At 55.5% G+C, this 18,297-nt stretch overlaps 1 protein-coding gene and 1 long non-coding RNA gene across 5 annotated transcripts in view; both read right to left on the bottom strand.

Moving 5' to 3' along the window:
• Nucleotides 1–4,368, bottom strand: part of LOC131480986 (uncharacterized) — a 41,760-nt gene extending 37,392 nt beyond the window's left edge. Inside the window, exons 1-2 of one of the 3 annotated variants that reach the window (XR_009245945.1) lie at nucleotides 3,753–3,871; nucleotides 2,728–2,856 (exon numbers count right to left, since the gene is read on the bottom strand). This is a non-coding gene — a long non-coding RNA (uncharacterized LOC131480986). Of the gene's footprint in view, nucleotides 1–2,727; nucleotides 2,857–3,752; nucleotides 3,880–4,274 lie in introns of those variants that run through there. The other 2 variants (XR_009245947.1, XR_009245946.1) reach the window with 2 other exon arrangements.
• Nucleotides 4,369–9,319: 4,951 nt separating this feature from the next.
• On the bottom strand, nucleotides 9,320–17,820 carry BOLA3 (bolA family member 3). 2 transcript variants are annotated; one of them, XM_012928596.2, is made up of 4 exons: nucleotides 17,666–17,820; nucleotides 15,176–15,299; nucleotides 13,609–13,697; nucleotides 9,320–9,551 (listed from the first exon to the last, which is right to left on the bottom strand). In XM_012928596.2, exons 1-4 carry the CDS (start codon nucleotides 17,717–17,719, stop codon nucleotides 9,486–9,488), a joined length of 333 nt encoding a protein of 110 aa, XP_012784050.2. In that variant the 5' UTR covers nucleotides 17,720–17,820; the 3' UTR covers nucleotides 9,320–9,485. The 2 variants fall into 2 exon arrangements, with proteins under 2 accessions (XP_012784050.2, XP_058523724.1); XM_058667741.1 differs by having other exon boundaries at nucleotides 15,176–15,296; nucleotides 17,666–17,816.
• Between the last annotated feature and the right edge of the window lie 477 nt (nucleotides 17,821–18,297).

Genomic DNA, 18,297 nt, shown 5'->3' with positions numbered 1-18,297 from the left:
CACTCCCAGCGGCACTCACCAGGACCCTGGTCTCTCCACATCTGATCCAAAGCCAGGAGCTTCTTCCAGGTCTCCCATGAGGGCGCAGGGTCCCAAGGCTTTACGCTGTTCTCTACTATCTTCCCAGGCCACAGGCAGGGAGCTGGATGGGAAGTGGGGCACACGGGATCCCAGCACATGTAAGGGAAGGATGGAGCCACTGAGCCATCATGCTGGGCTCAAAAATAAATATTTTAGGGCCCGGCAGTGTGGCCTAGCGGTTAAAGTCCTCCCCTTGAACGCCCCGGGATCCCATATGGGCGCCGGTTCTAATCCCGGCAGCTCCACTTCCCATCCAGCTCCCTGCTTGTGGCCTGGGAAAGCAGTTGAGGACGGCCCAATGCTTTGGGACCCTGCACCCGCGTGGGAGACCCGGAAGAGGTTCCAGGTTCCCGGCTTCGGATCGGCGCAGCAGCGGCCCGTTGCGGCTCACTTGGGGAGTGAATCATTATACGGAAGATCTTCCTCTCTGTCTCTCCTCCTCTCTGTATATCCGGCTTTCCAATAACAATAAAAATCTTTAAAAATAAATAAATAAATAAATAAATAAATATTTTAAAAATCAGGAATGGATGCTAGATTTTCTTGAAAGGCCTTTTCAGTATACACAGAAAACATGAATTATACTAATGGATTTAAATATGAGCTGTTATCTTTTTTCCCCCTCTTATAACCCACAGGGTCATGATCACTCATTTCCTTAATTAACTGGTACATGAGAAGAGAAATTTTTTGCTTAGTTCTGAATTTAGCTCTCATTTTTGTGCTAGCTACAATCAAATTTAAGTATTACACTTTGTTTTGGCAGTTCTGTTTTCTTTCTTCCTTCTCTCCTTCCTCCCTTCCTTTCTTTCCACTTGAAAAAGAAACATCTTCCATCAACTGGTTGACTTCCTAAATGCCTTCAACAGGGCCAGGGCAGGCCCAGGCTGGGAGCCAGGACTCCTGGTGGTTCCCCCATGGCTGACAAGGGCACAAGTTCTTGAGCCACCAATGGACACTTCCCCGGTTGCACATTAACAGGAAACTGGAGCAGAAGTGCGGAGCCAAGATTTGCATCAGGCACTCTGATACAGAATGAGGGACACCCAAGGGGGCATTGTAACTACTGCTCCAAACACCCAACCCAAGTTGTCTTCAGTTTCTGGGACCAGTATGGTAGTGTAGTAGGCTAATCCTCTACCTGCAGCACCAACATCCTACATAAGCTCTGGTTCAAGTCCTGGCTTCCCCAGTTTCTGGTTTCTAGAAAAATTTTTGAGTATTAGGATCCTTTGGTATTTGCAGACTTCATGGATTCTCCTTACACATTCACACACGCATACACACAGACATAGCTCTGCTAATGGCTTTCACTTCTATGGACTCTATTTTGATATGTTGAAGCTTTCCTAACAAATTATTCCCTCCAAATAGATTTGCAGAAAGTTAAAGCAAAAAGTTGCACATATTCTAAATGTCTATTTTTAAATTCTTACCTCTTTGCCACTTGTTTTGTATTTTTCTGCTTTTTAAAAATTCACTTAGCTATCAGTTTGGATGTTCCCAAGGAATCCACGTTTGGATGGATGGTTTCTGTCATCTCGGCTTCTTCCAAGATCTACCTCTATGCTGTCATCTAACTCCCTGGCCTTGGCCTAGCATTGGTATGAGGCTAAAAGCATACATGAGCAAGACAGTCACAGCTTGGTAACTATTTTCGTGGGGAAAAAAACAAAGATGGGGCCTGGCACAGTGGCTAAGGGTCCTCGCCTTGCATGTGCTGGGATCCCATATGGGCACCAGTTCTAATCCTGGCAGCTCCATTCCCCATCCAGCTCTCTGCTTGTGGCCTGGGAAAGCAGTGAAGGACAGCCCAAAGCCTTGGGACCTTGCATCCATGTGGGAGACCTGGAGGAGGCTCCTGGCTCCTCGCTTCGGACTGGCTCAGCTCCAGCCACTGCGGCCACTTGGTGAGTCAATCAGTGGACGGATCTTCCTCTCAGTCTCTCTACCTTTCTATAAACCTAACGTTCACCAAAAGAAACCCAACAACAACAAAAAAAAAACCACCACACCTGGTTGCAAATCCACATAGCTCTAACATGTATCTCACCTAGCAGTCAGTATGACCAATTAATTAAAAAAAAAAAGATGTTTATTTCCATTTACACCATGCACACTCAAAGTTCTTTGTAAGAAATTTTACTGGAAACTGCTTCCTGAATTAAGGTTAATGACATCACTGAATATACTTGGTAAACCCGAATATTTGTTTCACAGGCCAAATGTGAGCACAGACTGCAGTGCCCAGCCACGCCCCACACTCTGCATGCAGCCTGTTCGTTCAATGATCTTTTTAGCATAGATTTGAAAAATACGAAGAGGCGGGAGTGAACCATCACCTGGTTCACAACCCCAAATGGTCCCAACAGTGGGCACTGGGCCAGGTTGGGCTCCTTCCTGACATCCCACATGGGCGGCAAGCCTCTGGGCCATCCTCTAGTGCCTTTCCAGGGGCGTTAAGCAGAGAGTTGGATTGGAAGCAGAGCATCTGGGGTCTGGAGACTCCAGCTGATGCTCAGATCTGGGATAGCAGCACGCTAGTGGTGGTTTAACTTGCAGCCCCACAATGTCGGCCCCCCGCCCAATATTTTCTAACATTCTAGTTTTTAAAAAATATTTAAGACTGAAATTTCGGATTTTAACCTGGGAGTTAACTCTGCCACCAGGGCGTCCCAGTTGACGCTCAGCATTGACTTCACACATTCACTTTGCTGTTTGCCCTTAGGGCTCCTGGCAGCCCCTGCCAGGTGCAGAGATACGGGCGCAGTCACGCTTAGGCGAAACGGAGCGGGGAGGTCCGCAGGGCTCCGGCTACTCAGGGCCGGCGCCGGGCCACCTCCGGTTCCCCAGGGCCAGCAGCTTGGCCCTCCACGATCCTCCCCAGGGCGCCCCCGCAACGACAAGGGCCTCTCCTCGGCAGCGCTTCTGTCCCAGGGTCCCAGTCGGGACCGCGGGTGGGCGACTTCCGAGTCACTCGGTTGGTGCCCTGCTGTCCTGTGCCCCTGTCTGGGGGTTGGAGGGAGACGCCAGGGCCCATCGGTCCTCGTCGCTTAGTGGTCCCGGCTCGATAAAGAGAGGCTCCTGGAGCTGTCCCAGCTTGGCCGACTTGGGAAAACCCTCCCCAGCGCTTCGCCATTCCCCAGCAGCTCGCCGCCTCCGGACGAGTAAAGGGCTCAGATTGCCCTCAGCTGTGCAAAGCCCCACCGGCTTTGGCAACTAGCGAACCCGGCAGGGAGCTCAGACGAGGCCCGAGGCCCGAGGCCCGAGGCCCAGGCGCCTCTGCAGGGCGCTCAGCCTGCCCGCCCCCGGCAAGGCCGGGCCTCGGGCAAGGCCACCTGCCCCGGGAGGCAGCCAGGTGGCTGGGGCCCAACAGGAGAGGCCACAGTTGGCCCACAACTGTACAAGCAGAGGTAGAAAGAGATGCCCAGCACCCCCCACGCGCGTGCGCACACACACCCACACCCCAGCAGGAGGCTCACTGCTTCTTCTAGACCCGCGGCCCGAGGGGCAGGTGTGCCAGCAGCGTCCCCAAAGCTGGCCACAGCCTCCCGGTCACCCGCGGAGGCAGGGCGCAAGAGGCGGGGGGGGGGGGGGGGCGGTGGGCAGCTTTCTTCCATGGAAACACCCACTCAAGGGAGACTGGGGACCCGGGGACTCGCAAGGCTTACGGTTCTGGAGGGTCTCAGGCCGAACTTGGTCCGGTGGTCTTGGCATCTCAGAGGACGGAGGTGCTGGGCTTGGAGAGGTTCACCAGGCCTGGGGCCCACCGGCTCGGGCTTATATAGCCACCCCGCCAGGCCTGCCCGACCGCCCTCCCAATCACCACCATTGATTGGCTGGCGTCCACTCTCTTCCGGCCCGCGTGCATGTGTGGTTCCGGGACTGCGCAGTTGTCCGGGAGCCATGTCCTGTTCTTACCTTGGGCTTGTCCTGCCCGCTGTTCCCCCACAGCCCCGCTCCGTAAACCCAGTCTGTGTGCCCTGGCTGCTCTGGTGGCTTCTTCCTCCACTTACCACCCCGGCCTCAGTGGGCCGCTTCCCGCAAAGTTCAGCCTGGCCCAGCCCTAGCTGCTGTGGTTGTTTGGGGAGTGACCCAGCTGATGGAAGCTTGCTGTCTCCTTTTCTGTGTCAACCTGCCTCACATAAGAACACATATCTTTAAAAATAAATATTTAAAACACAACAAAACACCTGTAGCCATGAAAACTGGGGAAGGAAGAGGTCGAGCCACAGGAGAAGGGCATGGGCATGGTGGGGAGAGGAGGGCAGGCTGCTGAGCGCAGGCGCAGAAGCTCGCGCAGCTGGCCGGAGTTGAGTGCCTCCTACAAACACCGGAGGATTGCACTCGGCCCGGGAAGCGCTAGCAACGGCTTTCAGGTTGCAATGGAGAGAGCAAATCTGAGGTCCCATTCAAGAAAGGGCCAGGCCAAAGGCACCTTATGGCTGTTCATAAAAATAAGTCTGCCGGACCCGGCTGTGTAGTCTAGCGACTAAAGTCCTCACCTTGCACACGCCCCGGGATCCCACATGGGCGCCAGTTCTAATCCCGGCAGCTCCACTTCCCATCCAGCTCCCTGCTTGTGGCCTGGGATAGCAGTGGAGGACGGTCCAAAGCCTTGGGACCCTGCACCTGTGTGGGAGACCCGGAAGAGGTTCCTGGTTCCCGGCTTCGGACTGGCTCAGCACCGGCCGTTGCGGTCACTTGGGGAGTGAATCATTGGACGAAAGATCTTCCTCTCTGTCTCTCCTCCTCTCTCTATATGTGTAACTTTGCAATAAAAATAGATAAGTCTTAAAAAAAAAAATAGATCCCAAAAGATGACAATTAAAAAAAAAAGATGTTAAAAAAATAAGCCTGCCATACACAGGAAAAGAAAGGGAAATGGAGGGCTGTCCCTGTGCACATCAGGCTAAGCCTCAGTCTGCAGTGCCAGCATCCCATATGGACGCCAGTTCGAGTCCCAGTGGGCCCCACTTCCATCCAGCTCCCTGCTAATGGCCTAGAAAACAGGGGGAAATGGTCCAAGTGCTTGGGTTGCTACACCCACGTCGGACACCCAGAAAAAACAGCTCCTGGCTTCCAGTTTCAAACCAACTCAGCTCTGGCTGTTGCAGCCATTTCGGGAGTGAACCAGTGGATAAAAGATTTCTCCTCTCTATAATGCTTTAAAGTAAAAATATTAAATATTTAAAAAGAGTGTCTCGGGTCCAGCGCAGTAGCCTAGTGGCTAAAGTCCTCGCCTTGAATGCGCCAGAATCCCATATGAGTGCCAGTTCTAATCCTGGCAGCCCTGCTTCCCATCCAGCTCCCTGCTTGTGACCTGGGAAAGCAGTCGAGGATGGCCCAAAGCCTTGGGACCCTGCATCCACATGGGGACCTGGAGGAGGCTCCTGGTTCCTGGCTTCGTATTGGTGCAGCTCTAGTGGTTGTGGCCGCTTGGGGAGTGAATCATCAGACAGAGACCTTCCTCTCTGTCCTCCTCCTTTGTATATCTGCCTTTCCAATAAAAATAAAATAAAACCAAAAAAAAAGTATGTGACTAATGGCAATGGGTGTGCCGCGCAGGGTTGGACACTGACAGAGAAATAGCACAGGGATTGCGTGCGAACTCTGAGCTCTCTCCAGAACCTGTTTGCCAGCTCTCTTATTGTCCTAACACAATAAAGGCTGCTCACAAAGTGACCCAAAGCATTCCTTGATGTCAACTGTTGCCATTTTGACTGCCTGTGGGGGGGGGGCATCTTCCATGTGACTTTTCCCCTCCCCCATGACCTTTACATTTCTGCAGCTGCAGTGGAGGTGCAGGGTCACATACACCCCTCTCCCTGCCAGTGCTTAGCACGTGGCTCCGATGCACCCACCTGGGTAAATAAGCAAATCTTACAAAAACAAAACAAAACAAAACAAAAACAGCTTCCTGTTGTCAGGTGCAGGAGAGATGGGCTGACCCACTCCCAACCCGGAGGGTCTGCGGGTGGAGCCCAGACACCTATTGCCTTGGCCCAGCCCCTTCACTGGAGACCAGCAGCCCTACTTGCGTGGCTCCTCCTCCTCCCTCCGAGGCCACCATTACCATGGGACAGGATGCAGGCCTCCGGCTGATCTGTCCTGGCCAGGTGATTCAGAGTGGACCAGACACCTTCCCTGGAACCGGAGAGGAGTCCGTCCTTCTATGGACTGCCCACGGTGATCTCCCACTTGCCACTGGAGCCAGTCCAGAGTGAGATGGTCACATGGAGATGGCAGAGAAGCACACAGGAGCCCAGGAGGGGATGGGGGCATAGCTGAGCCCTGTCCCACAGCTGCCCAGCTCTCCAACCCTGTCATCAATAAGTGAGGGGCCCCAGTGTCCTTCTGATAATGCACAAACTCATCCATTTCGTCCAGGCCCAGCAGCTGGACCAGCACTCAGGATGCAGGCAGGTAGAGGGCCTGGCTTCAAGTCCTGGCTTTGTCCTGCAGCCAGCATTCCTGCTTTTGAACATCCTGGGAGGCAGCAGGCGACAGCTCAGGTGGTTGGGCCCTCAGCACCTATGTAGGAGACCTGGGTTGGGTCCCTCGCTGCTGGCTTGGGTGGGGCCCATCCCCAGGCATAGTGGGCATTTAAGGAGCAAACTCTGTCTTTCTACTGCCCAGACAAATATTTCAACAGTCTGCCTCAAAACTTAATGACTGGGCCTGACACAGTGGCCTAGCAGATAAAGTCCTCGCCTTGAACGCGCCAGGATTCCATATGGGCGCCAGTTCTAATCCCAGCAGCCCCGCTTCCCATCCAGCTCCCTGCTTGTGGCCTGGGAAACCAGTCAAGAACGGCCCAAAGCCTTGGGACCCTGCACCCGCATGGGAGACCCAGAAGAGCTCCTGGCTCCTGACTTCATATCGACATAGCTCCGGCCATTGTGGTCACTTGGGGAGTGAATCATTGGACGGAAGATCTTCCTCTCTGTCTCTCCTCCTCTCTATATATGTGTGACTTTGCAATAAAAATAAATAAATCTTAAAAAAAAAAACTTAACGACTTAGAACAACACACCTTTCAGTTTCATGGCTTCTGCTGGTCGAGAAGCAGGGAGCAGCAAGTGGTGCCTCTAGCTGTAGTTCCAGGGCTACAGGGCAATGCAAGCCAGGCTGCAGGCTTCTGGGCCAGTTTGGATATGGCCTGAGGACCCCTTTCCAGGTGGCTCTCCCTCAGGCCTCGCTTCTCGCATCTTGGCAGGCCTGAGCTCCTTGCAAGCTGCAAGCAGGGGTTCTGTTTCTCACGTAGACCTCTCACAGGCTGCCGAGTGTTCTCAGTATGAGGGGCGGGCAGCGATGGTGAAGCTGCCCCGACTGCCCTGCTTCCCTCTGATCTTCAGAAGCAGCTGACAGGGCTGGCTCACTGGCTCAACTGGCTAATCCTCCGCCTGCAAGCACCAGCATCACATATGGGGACAGGTTTGTGTCCCAGTGGCTGTTTCATTCCCATCTACATCCCTGCTTGTGGCCTGGGAAAGCAAGAAGATGGGCCAAGTCCTTGGGACCCTGCATCCACTTGGGAAACCCAGAAGAAGCTCCTGGCTTCGGTTTGGCTCAGTTCCGGCTATTGTGGCCATTTAGGGAGTGAATGAGTAGATGTAAGATCTTTCTGTAGATCTGCCTTTCCAATGGAGACAGATAAATGTTTTAAAAAGAAAAAGAAAGGGGCCCAGCATGGTAGCCTAGTGGCTAAAGTCCTTGCCTTACACGCGTCAGGATCCCATACGGGCACCGGTTCTAATCCTGGCAGCCCCACTTCTCATCCAGCTCCCTGTTTGTGACCTGGGAAAGCAGTCGAGGATGGCCCAAAGCCTTGGGACCCTGCACCTGTGTGGGAGACCTGGAAGAAGCTCCTGGCTCCTGGCTTTAGATCAGCGCAGCACCAGCTGTTGTGGTCACTTGGGGAATGAATCATTGGACGGAAGATCTTCCTGTCTCTCCTCTTCTCTGTATATCTGACTGTGCAATAAAAATAAATAAATCTTTAAAGAGAGGGAGGGAAAAAAGAAAGAATGAAGGAAGGAAGGGAGGGAAAAAGAGAAAAGAAAGCAGGGGACAGTAATGAGCTGTGCTCACAAGGACCCAGGCTTCTGTGTCAGGCCCCAGGCGCCTGCCTAATCCTGTACTCTCTCCATTCTTGCCCGCCGCTGCCTTCCTGCTGGCCACTGGGACCGCGGTACCAGGGGCCTGCTCGCCACACCACCAGAAAGCAGCCTCCGGGGCAGACATTCAGCACAGTGGCGAAGACACCGTTTTGGATGTCGGGGTGCCTGGGATCAAGCCCTGGCTCCAGTTGTGGAGTCCAGCTGCTGTCAAGGCCCACGTGGAGAGTAGTGGGGGTACCTCAGGGGCTGGAGCCCCCATGCTTCCCTGGGGGAGACCCTGACTGAGTTCCTGCCCAGCTTTGGCCTGTACCACTCAAGCCTGTTGTGGGTATTTGGGGAGTGAACGAGAGGATGGGAGATTATTCTCTTCAATAAGTCAACAACACAGCTGTCTTTGGGGGTGGGGGTCTCTGCCCATGGCAGTGTAGTCCCCTCAGCTTTGTCTGGTCTCCCCAAGTCTGATATTGAGAGCAGCTCTACACCCAGTGAGAGGAGGTCTGGCCAGATGACATGCCAGTCGTTCCAACCACACCATGTAGCTAGGGAACATGTGTAAACCACAAAACAGGGCACAGCATGGGACATAAATTTTGCTGCTCCCCAAAATCCAGGTCCAGAGTCATGCCGGCTGCAGCTGCCCACATGGGTGCCCGAAGCCCCTCTTCTCAGCGTCTCTCACTTGCCAAGTCCAGGGCGGCCCTGTTGCATCGGTTGAGTCAAGATGGCCTGTTCCTTAGCTGCAAGGGAGGCCGGACAAGCCCTCCTGGTTTCCACTGTGGGAAGCGGGCTCTGCCCTATACCTGGATGCAGAAGCAGGTTGGGGGTCAGAGCTGGGCACTTCCAAATTGTCAGTCGATACAGTGTAAGAAACTAAGGATCCAGGACATCTAGATGGGACAGGAAGGACTGGCACCAAGGACAGCAAGAGCCAACTGGGACTCTTCCTTCTGGGGCAGAGGAAAGGGCGTACACAGTTTCAGAGGAAGGGAGTGATGAGAATTTGCTCCTTCTTGCCGTGGCAGCGGGGCAGCAGAAAAGGGGGCAAGACCACCAGGACAGAGGGACATGACTTCTCACTCGTGGCACCTCATGGCATCACAACTGACACTTCCAGGTCGTCCGTGGTTATAGCCTTTAATTGACCTCTAAACAGAGATTCTAGAATTACAATATGGAAACCTCTATGAGCAAAATAGATAAACTCCTTGCTGTGGCAAATCCCTGGGAAAGAACAGGATCATGTAGGACCAGTGGGGCGAGCACAGGCACGTGGCAGGGCGGTCAGCTTCGGGGGACGGAGGTGAATATCCGGAGGCCGTGCATCGCCTTGATTTCGTCTTTGAGTGCCTGTGGAGATGGGAGAGTGTCAGGACCTTCTGTACACTGGACACTGACCGCACACCTGCCCCAGAATATTTCCACATGGCTCTGTGCCTAAAGGAGAGCAGACGGTGTATGCTGTGACTATCCAATTTTTCCTTTTGTGGGAAAACCATTTGTTTAAAAAGATTTGTTTATTTATTTTAATTGAAAAGCCAGATTTACAGAGAGAAGGAGAGACAGAGAGAAAGAGCTTCCATCTGCTGGTTCATTCTCCAAGTGGCCGGAACAGCTGATGCTGAGCCGATCCAAAGCTAGGAGCCAGGAGCTTCTTCCAGGTCTCCCACGCGCAGGGTCCCAAGGCTTTGGGTCGTCCTCCACTGGTTTCCCAGGTCACAAGCAGGGAGCTAGAAGGGAAGTGGGGCTGCCAGGATATGAACTGGCACCTATATTGGATCCTGGCACGTTCAAAGGCGAGGACTTTGGTCATTAGGCTACTGCGCCAAACCCTCTTTTGGAGTAAATATCTAATGTGACTTAAAATTCAAAAGATACCGGGTACTAGTATTGTGGAGGAGTAAATCAGGCTGATGCCTGGGATATAGTAATCCCATACTAATACTGGTTGTGTGCCCCAGCTGCTTCACTTCCCATCCAGCTCCCTGCTAATGACCTGGGAAGGTGAGAGAATGTCCCAAGTCCTTGGGCCCATGCAGCCATGTAGGAGCCTTGGAGGAAGCTCCTGACTCCTGGCTTTGGACTGGCTTAGCTCTGGCCATGGCATACTTCTGGGAAGTGAACCATGGAAGCTCTCTCTCTCACTGTCCCTTTCTCTTTCTCTATAACTTTGCCTTTCAAGTAAATAAATCTTGTTTTTTCGTTGTTGTTGTGTATGTGTGTATGTGTTTAATGAAATAGTACAAAAAGGCCTGCAGGGAGGTCTCCCCTGCCTCTCCTCCATGTTCCCTGTTCCCACTCCCATCCCCAGGGACCACTGCTGTTAGTTCCTTGTGAATCTTCGCAGCAATGTAAAAATGCCTCTCTCAGTAACATACAGGCATACTCCAGCCTCCTGTCTTTAAGCAACACGGATGGCGAGTGTCTCAAACACACTGCTGGAATAATGTCATTGGGAGGTGTCTGGGAACATGGCCCCCACTGAGGGGAGAAACCCTGTCTCCAATGGGAGAAAAATGATGCCAGCACACAGAAGCTGAAAGTTGAAGACCTCGAGTCTGGCTGTGCCAGAAACCAAATGACTGCATTCCATGGGCCCATTCGTTCCCAGGGTTTGCTCAGGTTAGTTGAACCCTGAACTCTGTCACACCCACAAGCCCGACACATGCTCAGTTTACAGGCTCAGAAGGAAGGATCCTTAGACATTCCACGCCTAGCTCCTTATTTTATTCAAAGGAAAAAAAGAAGAAAAAAGTCTATCCTTGTCCAAAGCCCACAGAACCAAGATCTGAGCTCAGGTATCCTGAGATGGCTGCCCCACCTTCCGCCGAGTTCCTGTGTGGGCCCCGTCTGGCCTGCACTGCTCCCTTCTCTCTGCACTCAAGAGTGGACCTCCCAGGCCCGGCAGCGTGGCCTAGCAGCTAAAGTCCTCGCCTTGAACGTCCGGGATCCCATATGGGCGTCAGTTCTAATCCTAGCGGCTCCACTTCCCATCCAGCTCCCAGCTTATGGCCTGGGATAGCAGTCGAGGACGGCCCAATGCTTTGGGACCCTGCACCCGTGTGGGAGACCTGGAAGAGGTTCCAGGTTCCCGGCTTCGGATCGGCGCAGCACCGGCCATTGCACTCACTTGGGGAGTGAATATCGGATGGAAGATCTTCCTCTCTGTCTCTCCTCTCTGTATATCTGACTTTGTAATAAAAATAAATAAATCTTAAAAAAAAAAAAAAAGAGTGGACCTCCCTTTACTGCTGCCCAAGGAGCACACGCTCTGGGGTCACCTGAGCGCAGGCAGCCTCCCCAGCCAGGTGGGGGCCTGGGCACGGGTGATCCCCAGGCTCTGCCTCCCTGGGCCAGGCACGTGGCCCCTTCCCAGTGTCTTCTCCTGGCTTCCAATGCCGCTCCAAGGGCTGCCCAGCCATGGCACAGTAACTCCTGAGAGTTGGGTTGCTTCACAGATAAACAAACTGAGGCCCTGGTTGGGCAGGTTGGGCAAGTGGACTGGCCAACGTCTCCAGGGCAGGAAGGTGTTGGATAAATACTGTTCGGTTCGCACCAGCTGTGCCCATAGCAATGTGTTGGGGACATAGAGGAAAAGTCACAGCAGAAAGACGGAAGTAACACGAGCTCACAAAAGAGCAGAGTCCAGGCCTGCAGTGGCGGGCTCTGGCAGGTGAAGCCACATGATGGTGTTCCCACCACCCTGCAGCCAGTCCCAGCAAGGGGATGAACAGCAAGGGGCTTTGTCATCCGGCTCAGGCAGCAAGGTGAGGAAGAAGGTCAATAGTTTCCCCAGGGACCCAGCCTTGAGTCAGGTGCACATGGCGAAGACCTAGGCAGATCACACAGGAGAAGGTAAAGCTTGCAGGCAACCAGGGCACCCAGGGGTGAGCTCTAGGCAAGGGACAAGCATGGCTGTGGTGTCAGAAGGGGCGGAGAGCCTGGCCCCAGCAGCCTGTACCTCGGGGAATCTGCCAGTGGGGAAATCAAAGCTCAGAACCCACCTCACCCAACTTGCTGCTCACACAGCCCCCTCGTCTGCTGGCAGCTCCCTGGGGCTCAGCCCAAAGCAAGGATGAGGCTGGGGAAGCCATGGTTGTGGAGGGGCTGAGGCAAATCCAAGGGCCCCAGGGAGTCCTCTCTGGCAGGTGGAGCCTCCCACCAGCAGGGGACGCCCCTCCCTCAGGGACCCAAGAATGGATTCCAGCACCAGATATTGTCAGGCAGGGCCTTAGGACCCCTAGTCCTGATTCTAGGGGGCCACGATGAGCCATCACTCAGCACAAGGGTGACCTGGCAAGATCAAGGAGGAAAGTGTCACCCTGGCCCATGCCTCGTCCCCACCCCACAGCCTGAAAGTCTGATGCATCTGCTGGGGCCACCGGATTCCCCCACTCTCACCCTGCTCCTAAAGAACTTTGAGAAGGCAACAGGGCTGGGAGCAGACCCTAAGCAGGGGAAAAGTTCAGCCACGTCCCTGTCCCCTCTCAGGTCCACACCCACTAGAACCTACCCTGAGCACCACCTGCCCTCATTACTAATTCCCAGGACAACCCTTTGGGGGCAAACTGGGTTACACATGAAGAAAGAGGACAGGGTGGCTGAGTAACTCTCATGGTCATTCATGGAGTCTCTGGGGTTCTGTCTCAGCACTCCCTTCAGTACACTAGCTGTGGGTGCCATGTCCCAGGTGAAGGGCGAGAACCTGTGAAAAATCCCAGGATGACTCTAAAGAGGAACCAAAGGGCAAAGGGGTCCCAGGGTACGCAGGGTGGGGGTGGAAGTATCCAGGATGTGAGGTGGAGGGTGTGCTGCAGGGGAGGGACAGGCAGCGCTTGGGCTGGTGCAGTAGCTCGGAGCAGGGCAAAGGTGCTGACGCTGAGAGAGCAGCAGGTGGTGGGCGGCCAGGAGGAAGGCAGGGGTCCTGGAACAGCAGCTGCCAGGGACACCTGAACTCCACAGAGCAGGGCAGAGCCGTGTGAAGGGTGTGCAGGTGGTTTCATATGCACCTGCCACAGAGCGGTGAGGGTGGACGCAGCCCCAGGGTCAAGGCTGTACAGACTGAAGCAAGCATGGGCCCTGGCCTGCTCACACGTCATGTCCTGGGGGAGCTGGAGCCAGGTTCAACCACACCAAGGCTCAAGGGGCCCGCCCACCAGGCCCGCCCTGCCCTCACACCTTCCCCTCTTTGCTCGAGGGCCGTCTCATAGCACCGCCTGTTTATAAATCCTCTTCTGTACCTGACAGTAACAGAAAACATCAACAGCATCACACTGGAAATGCAAACTGCCCCCTGGGTGGCTTGGGTCATAACTGGGATACAGGGCCTATCTGCCCCCACTCGGATCCCACGAGGGTAGCAGCGCGTGGCCAGCTCTGCTCAGCAGGCCCGTGGCCGGACGCTGACCTGATTTACCATCTGGTGCTGCTGGACGGTTCTCTTCTCCTTGAACTCTTCTGACTCGATTTTGATCTCGTACATCGCCCCGCAACCCCCTAAAAATGAAACACGTCACAAGCACTTCCATGACCAAGTCCCAGCATCCACAACCCAGAGATGCTCCAGGAAGGAAAGCTGCCGAGACGGCCGGACTAAGGTCCCCGCTGCCAACCTGGCCCGGACAGGAAATCGGAACTCTCTCTCTCCCCCTCCTCTGTCTGCCTCTCAAATTTATAACAAATATGATATTTTTATGAATCACCTCCAGATTACTTGTAATATATGATGCAAGTGTCACATAAACAGCTGTACTGCTTAGGAAATAATGAAGAGGCAAAACCAAAATCTGTATGTCAAGCATAGAGACAGCCTTATGGGCTTGTTCCTGAGTTCAGGTTGGATGGGCCATGCATAGGTGGGGTTAATGATGTCCCATTTTCTTGGAAAACAAACAGCATGAAAGAGGAAGAGGACTGAATTCCAGAGTCGCACCTTCCAAAGCAGCAGCATCAGAGCTTTTAAATGGGTAAAAATACACTTACATTTGATTTGACAACGTATAATTCAAGCCACCAGGAAAGCAAGCTCACGGCCCCAGGGCTCTCTGGCGCCCCCTGCCCACAGCACAGCATCCAGCACTTCATCCCCAGCTGGGTGGAGCAAAGCCCTGATGGCAGACTCCTTTGCCCAAACTCCAGCTCCTTGTGGCTGCAGCTGGCACCGATGCTGCCAGGAGAGGTCAGAAGACACCACCCCCGTGCTGGGCACATGCAGCTACTGCTGGAGAAATGCCCTCTGCCCAGCAGGCTAGAGTCAGATCCCAGCTCTGCCCTGGGTCCAGAGTAGGAACAGGCTGGGGCTGCGGGGTCCCTGCACAGCCCCCTTCAGGGTACCCTTCCCAAAGTGGATCTTTCCATCAACTCATGTCCCATTATTTCCAGAATAAAACCTACTTTCTCAGTGTCCTCCTGGATCTTTACAAATGCCACACTCTTGGTGAACATCTATGGTGCTGCCAAGGTGGGGAGCAGTTCAGGTCTGCAGCCCATGGGGGCTTGGATAAAGGGCCTATCTCCCCCAGCATGCCCAAGCCTGTGCCATCATCAGCTACGAGAGTGAGGCGAGGCCAGGCTGGGGCTGGTAACTCGGCTCGGGACAGAGTTCACGCGGAGCCCTGGGTGGCATCTATGGCCTCCTTCCCAGGAGCAGCTGTAAGTTAGCTACCTGTCTGGGTCTAGTTCCTTCTGAGGACAGGAGGCAGTTGGACAAACCCTTCCTAGGGCACAGTACACCTCTGATATCCTAGGGTGTCAGGAGGGTGTGTGGGGGGGAATTATGGGAGGTCCCACCTCACAGTCAAGTGTATGGCCGCAGACCTGAACCCTGGGGTGGCTGAGCCAGGCCAGGCAGAGAGCCTGGAGTCCTCCCAGCCGGACCTCAACCCCAGTTCCCCAGATGCCGTTGAAGTCCTCCACAGGCCAGAGGGAAGCCCCTTGTCCCAGGCCCTGAAGGCAGAGCAGAGAGAAAGCCTTACCAGAGATGTCTGTGACTTGGATCACTGTAGCTCGAGGAAATTTGTCTTTGAGAATCTGGGTCACTTTGAGCTCCCCCTCGGTCTGGGAGGCCAATGTGCGCCGGACACAGCCAAGAGGAAACTGCTGGAGAAGAGAGCAGAGCGTCACAGCCAACCTCCCCCAGGGGCGATACACAGCGCAGGCTCCGGGCCCTCAACAGTGCAGCCAGGGACCACATCCAGGGGGCTGGGGGCAAGGCAAGCTCTCCAGGCCACGGAACAGACTGTGGGGAGCAGGAGGCAGGGGTGATCCCTGTAAAGCACTCCCTCAGAGTCCGGAAACGATGAGGCCCCCAAATGATTCAGCAGCCATCTGATTGCTCACTGCTAGGCCCTGCTGAGGACTACTGAGCTAGTAGGCCCAGAGCTGGATCCCTCTGTTAGCTGCACAGCCATGAAGGACCCAATCTCACCCTTCCTGGAATGAACATGCTGCACATCCCCAGCCCTGGCCTTCCCTCAGGGTGGAGGCACAATCCCATCGCAGGACCCCAACAGGGAACACCATTAGCTCACTGTCACCAGCACCTATAGTTCCACCCCCTCTATGGTAATAGGGCATCAGTGCCTCTGATGAAACAGGTGTCAGCCCTTAGGGGTGAAGCAACAGAAAACCAGGTTGGCAGTCACACAGCCAGGTCTAGCACGTGCTGGAATGGGCGGTGAGCCAGCGGCAGGCCAGGCCTCGAACCCTGTGTAAGACAGGTGAGCTCCCGGGAGAGCGGGATGAAGCTCCTGGCTCCTGGTTTCACCCTGACCCAGCCCCAGCTGTTTTGAAAGTGAGCCAGGGGATGGGCCCAGCGCCATGGCCTCGCAGCTAAAGTCCTCACCTTGAACGCCCCGGGATCCCATATGGGCGCCGGTTCTAATCCCGGCAGCTCCACTTCCCATCCAGCTCCCTGCTTGTGGCCTGGGAAAGCAGTCGAGGATGGCCCAAAGCTTTGGGACCCTGCACCCGTGTGGGAGACCCAGAAGAGGTTCCTGGTTCCCGGCTTCGGATCGGCGCAGCACCGGCTGTTGTGGTCACTTGGGGAGTGAATCATTGGACGGAAGATCTTCCTCTCTGTCTCTCCTCCTCTCTGTATATCTTTGTAATGAAAAAAAAAAATGAACCAGGGGATGGGAGATCTCCTTTTCTCTCTCTTTCTCCTTGTCACACTACTTTTCACATCAACAACAACAATAATAAAGGACAGGTGAGGTGACCTCAGGTGATGTAGCCCAGGTTCTTGGTAGCAAACTAAGCTACAGAACACAGCGCCCTGGAAGAGGTATCACGAGGGAAGACATGCCAGGCGCTGGCCCCTGGCTGGACGTGGGTGCCGGCTGACCCCAGAGCTGTCCACCCACTGGCCTGGCCTGATGGCGCACAGCGCCATCACATGGCTGTTGAAAGCAACCTGTGTGCTGGCCTTCTCCCCACCCAGGCAGAGGGGTGAAGACTGAGGGCACCCTGTAGCAGAGCTGACCCTAGGGCTGCCCCTCACGATGCGACAAGAACGCAGGAGCGGAAGAGGAAGGGCCTGGGCAAGAGAGAACCTCCTAGGCGCAGGACCATGTCCAGGGCAAGAGAAAAGACCAAGTAAGATCTCAGCGGTACAGCCGGTCGGAAACCTGACACTGTGAGCCTGGGTAGGACCGCTGGGAGGAGGGAAGGGGATGCGAAGAACCATGGAGCTGTTGTAAGAACAGAGACATGGTGAGGCCAGAGTGAAGAAAGGCAGGCATCAGGGGCAGGTGCGGGGCTAGCCTGTGTCCCACTTAGGAAGACTTGCGTTCTATTCCTGGTTCTGGCTCCGAACCTCAGCGTTCCTGCAAACACAGACCCTGGGAGGCAGCAGTGGAGGCTCGAGTGATGGGTATGTGCCACCCACGCAGCAGGCCTGGACTGGGTTCCTGGCTTTCAACTGATTCCAGTCTGGGCCATGACCCGCATTCGGGCAGTGGGGGTGGAGAGTGGTGAGTCAGCAGATCGGAGCCGTCTCTGTTTTAAAAACAACTTGAACCAGCAGCGGAAAAGCACAGAAGTGGGTGAGCTGCGAGGTAAGGCATCCTATCAGGGACAGGGGGTCAGGTGAGCGCGTGGCCACAGCCCTCCGCTGGGCCTCCCCCGCCCGCGAGGGTCCAGGTCCGAGCCGAGCCCCAGCCCCTAGGCAGTCCCAGACACCCCACGCCTCCTCTCGGAGCTGCGACCGCTGCATCCTCGGCTGGGCTCCCGTGTCCCCGGAGCCCCCACCTCCGCCCAGCTCCGGAGCGCCCCCAGATGGCGCCGGGGCCCCACACGTTGCCAAGCGAGAACAACTCAAGGAATGAATGTGAGGGACGGGGGCGGGGGGCATGGAGAAGCAAGAAAGCAAGGGCGGCCGGTCCTCGAGCCCTTGCAGCGACCGGCCCTGCCGCCCCGCCGCAGCTCCCGCCCGGGAGCAGCACTCCGGTACCGCCCGCGCTCACCCCGCGGATCACGCGGAGCAGACGCGTTGCCACGGCCGGGCCCCACGCCGCCATGCCCGGCCGCCGCCGCCCGCCGCCGGAGGTCGCCGAGGTCGCCCGGGAAGGCGCAGAGCCCAGAGTGCGGCGGGCGCAAGCGAGGTCGCCCCCTGCTGGCCGGAGGCCGCTGCACCTGCCGGCCTCAGCGCCCCGCCTGCTGGGCGCCTGGGTCCTCGACCGGGTCCTCCAGCACCGATCAGAACGTCCCTCCAGAGCCACCTAGAAACCCTGCAAGGTCATGGACCAGGGAGCCCGGCCTCTCCGTATCTCAGTACCTGAAGTGCCCTCGGAAGAGCCTGCTTTCCTCTCCCCAAGGCCTGCAGCCCAGCTTCCAAACTAAGGGTTTGGGGGATCCCTCGGCCTGAGGAGCCCAAACGGAAAAACGGGTTCGGACGCTTGCGAGGTGGGTCCTGGGGCTCGGGTAGTAGAGGCAAGAGGTTCCTCCCGCGGATTTTCCTTTGACGATGCAATGGCAGGAGTGAGGGGACAGGCGGGGAGTTAAAGGAGCTGCATACGCGGCTCAGCAGGGGCCCGGGGAGGCGGCAGTGGAAGCCTGCGTCCTCGGGACAGTCAGGGCTGAAATCCTGCCTAGCCCT

Source organism: Ochotona princeps, chromosome 8, assembly GCF_030435755.1.
Source record: "Ochotona princeps isolate mOchPri1 chromosome 8, mOchPri1.hap1, whole genome shotgun sequence".
Taxonomy (NCBI): domain Eukaryota; kingdom Metazoa; phylum Chordata; class Mammalia; order Lagomorpha; family Ochotonidae; genus Ochotona; species Ochotona princeps.
This window is presented reverse-complemented; position numbering and strand designations above follow the sequence as displayed.

What these genes read in the sequence shown, in the direction of transcription:
- BOLA3 (XM_012928596.2), bottom strand. Translation starts at nt 17,719, where the DNA reads ATGGCGGCGTGGGGCCCGGCCGTGGCAACGCGTCTGCTCCGCGTGATC. An exon ending in CCAAGTCACAGACATCTCTG is followed by an intron (nt 13,698 to 15,175) that starts GTAAGGCTTTCT and finishes TTTCATTTTTAG; the next exon opens with GGGGTTGCGGGGCGATGTAC. An exon ending in AGCACCAGATGGTAAATCAG is followed by an intron (nt 9,552 to 13,608) that starts GTCAGCGTCCGG and finishes CCATCTCCACAG; the next exon opens with GCACTCAAAGACGAAATCAA.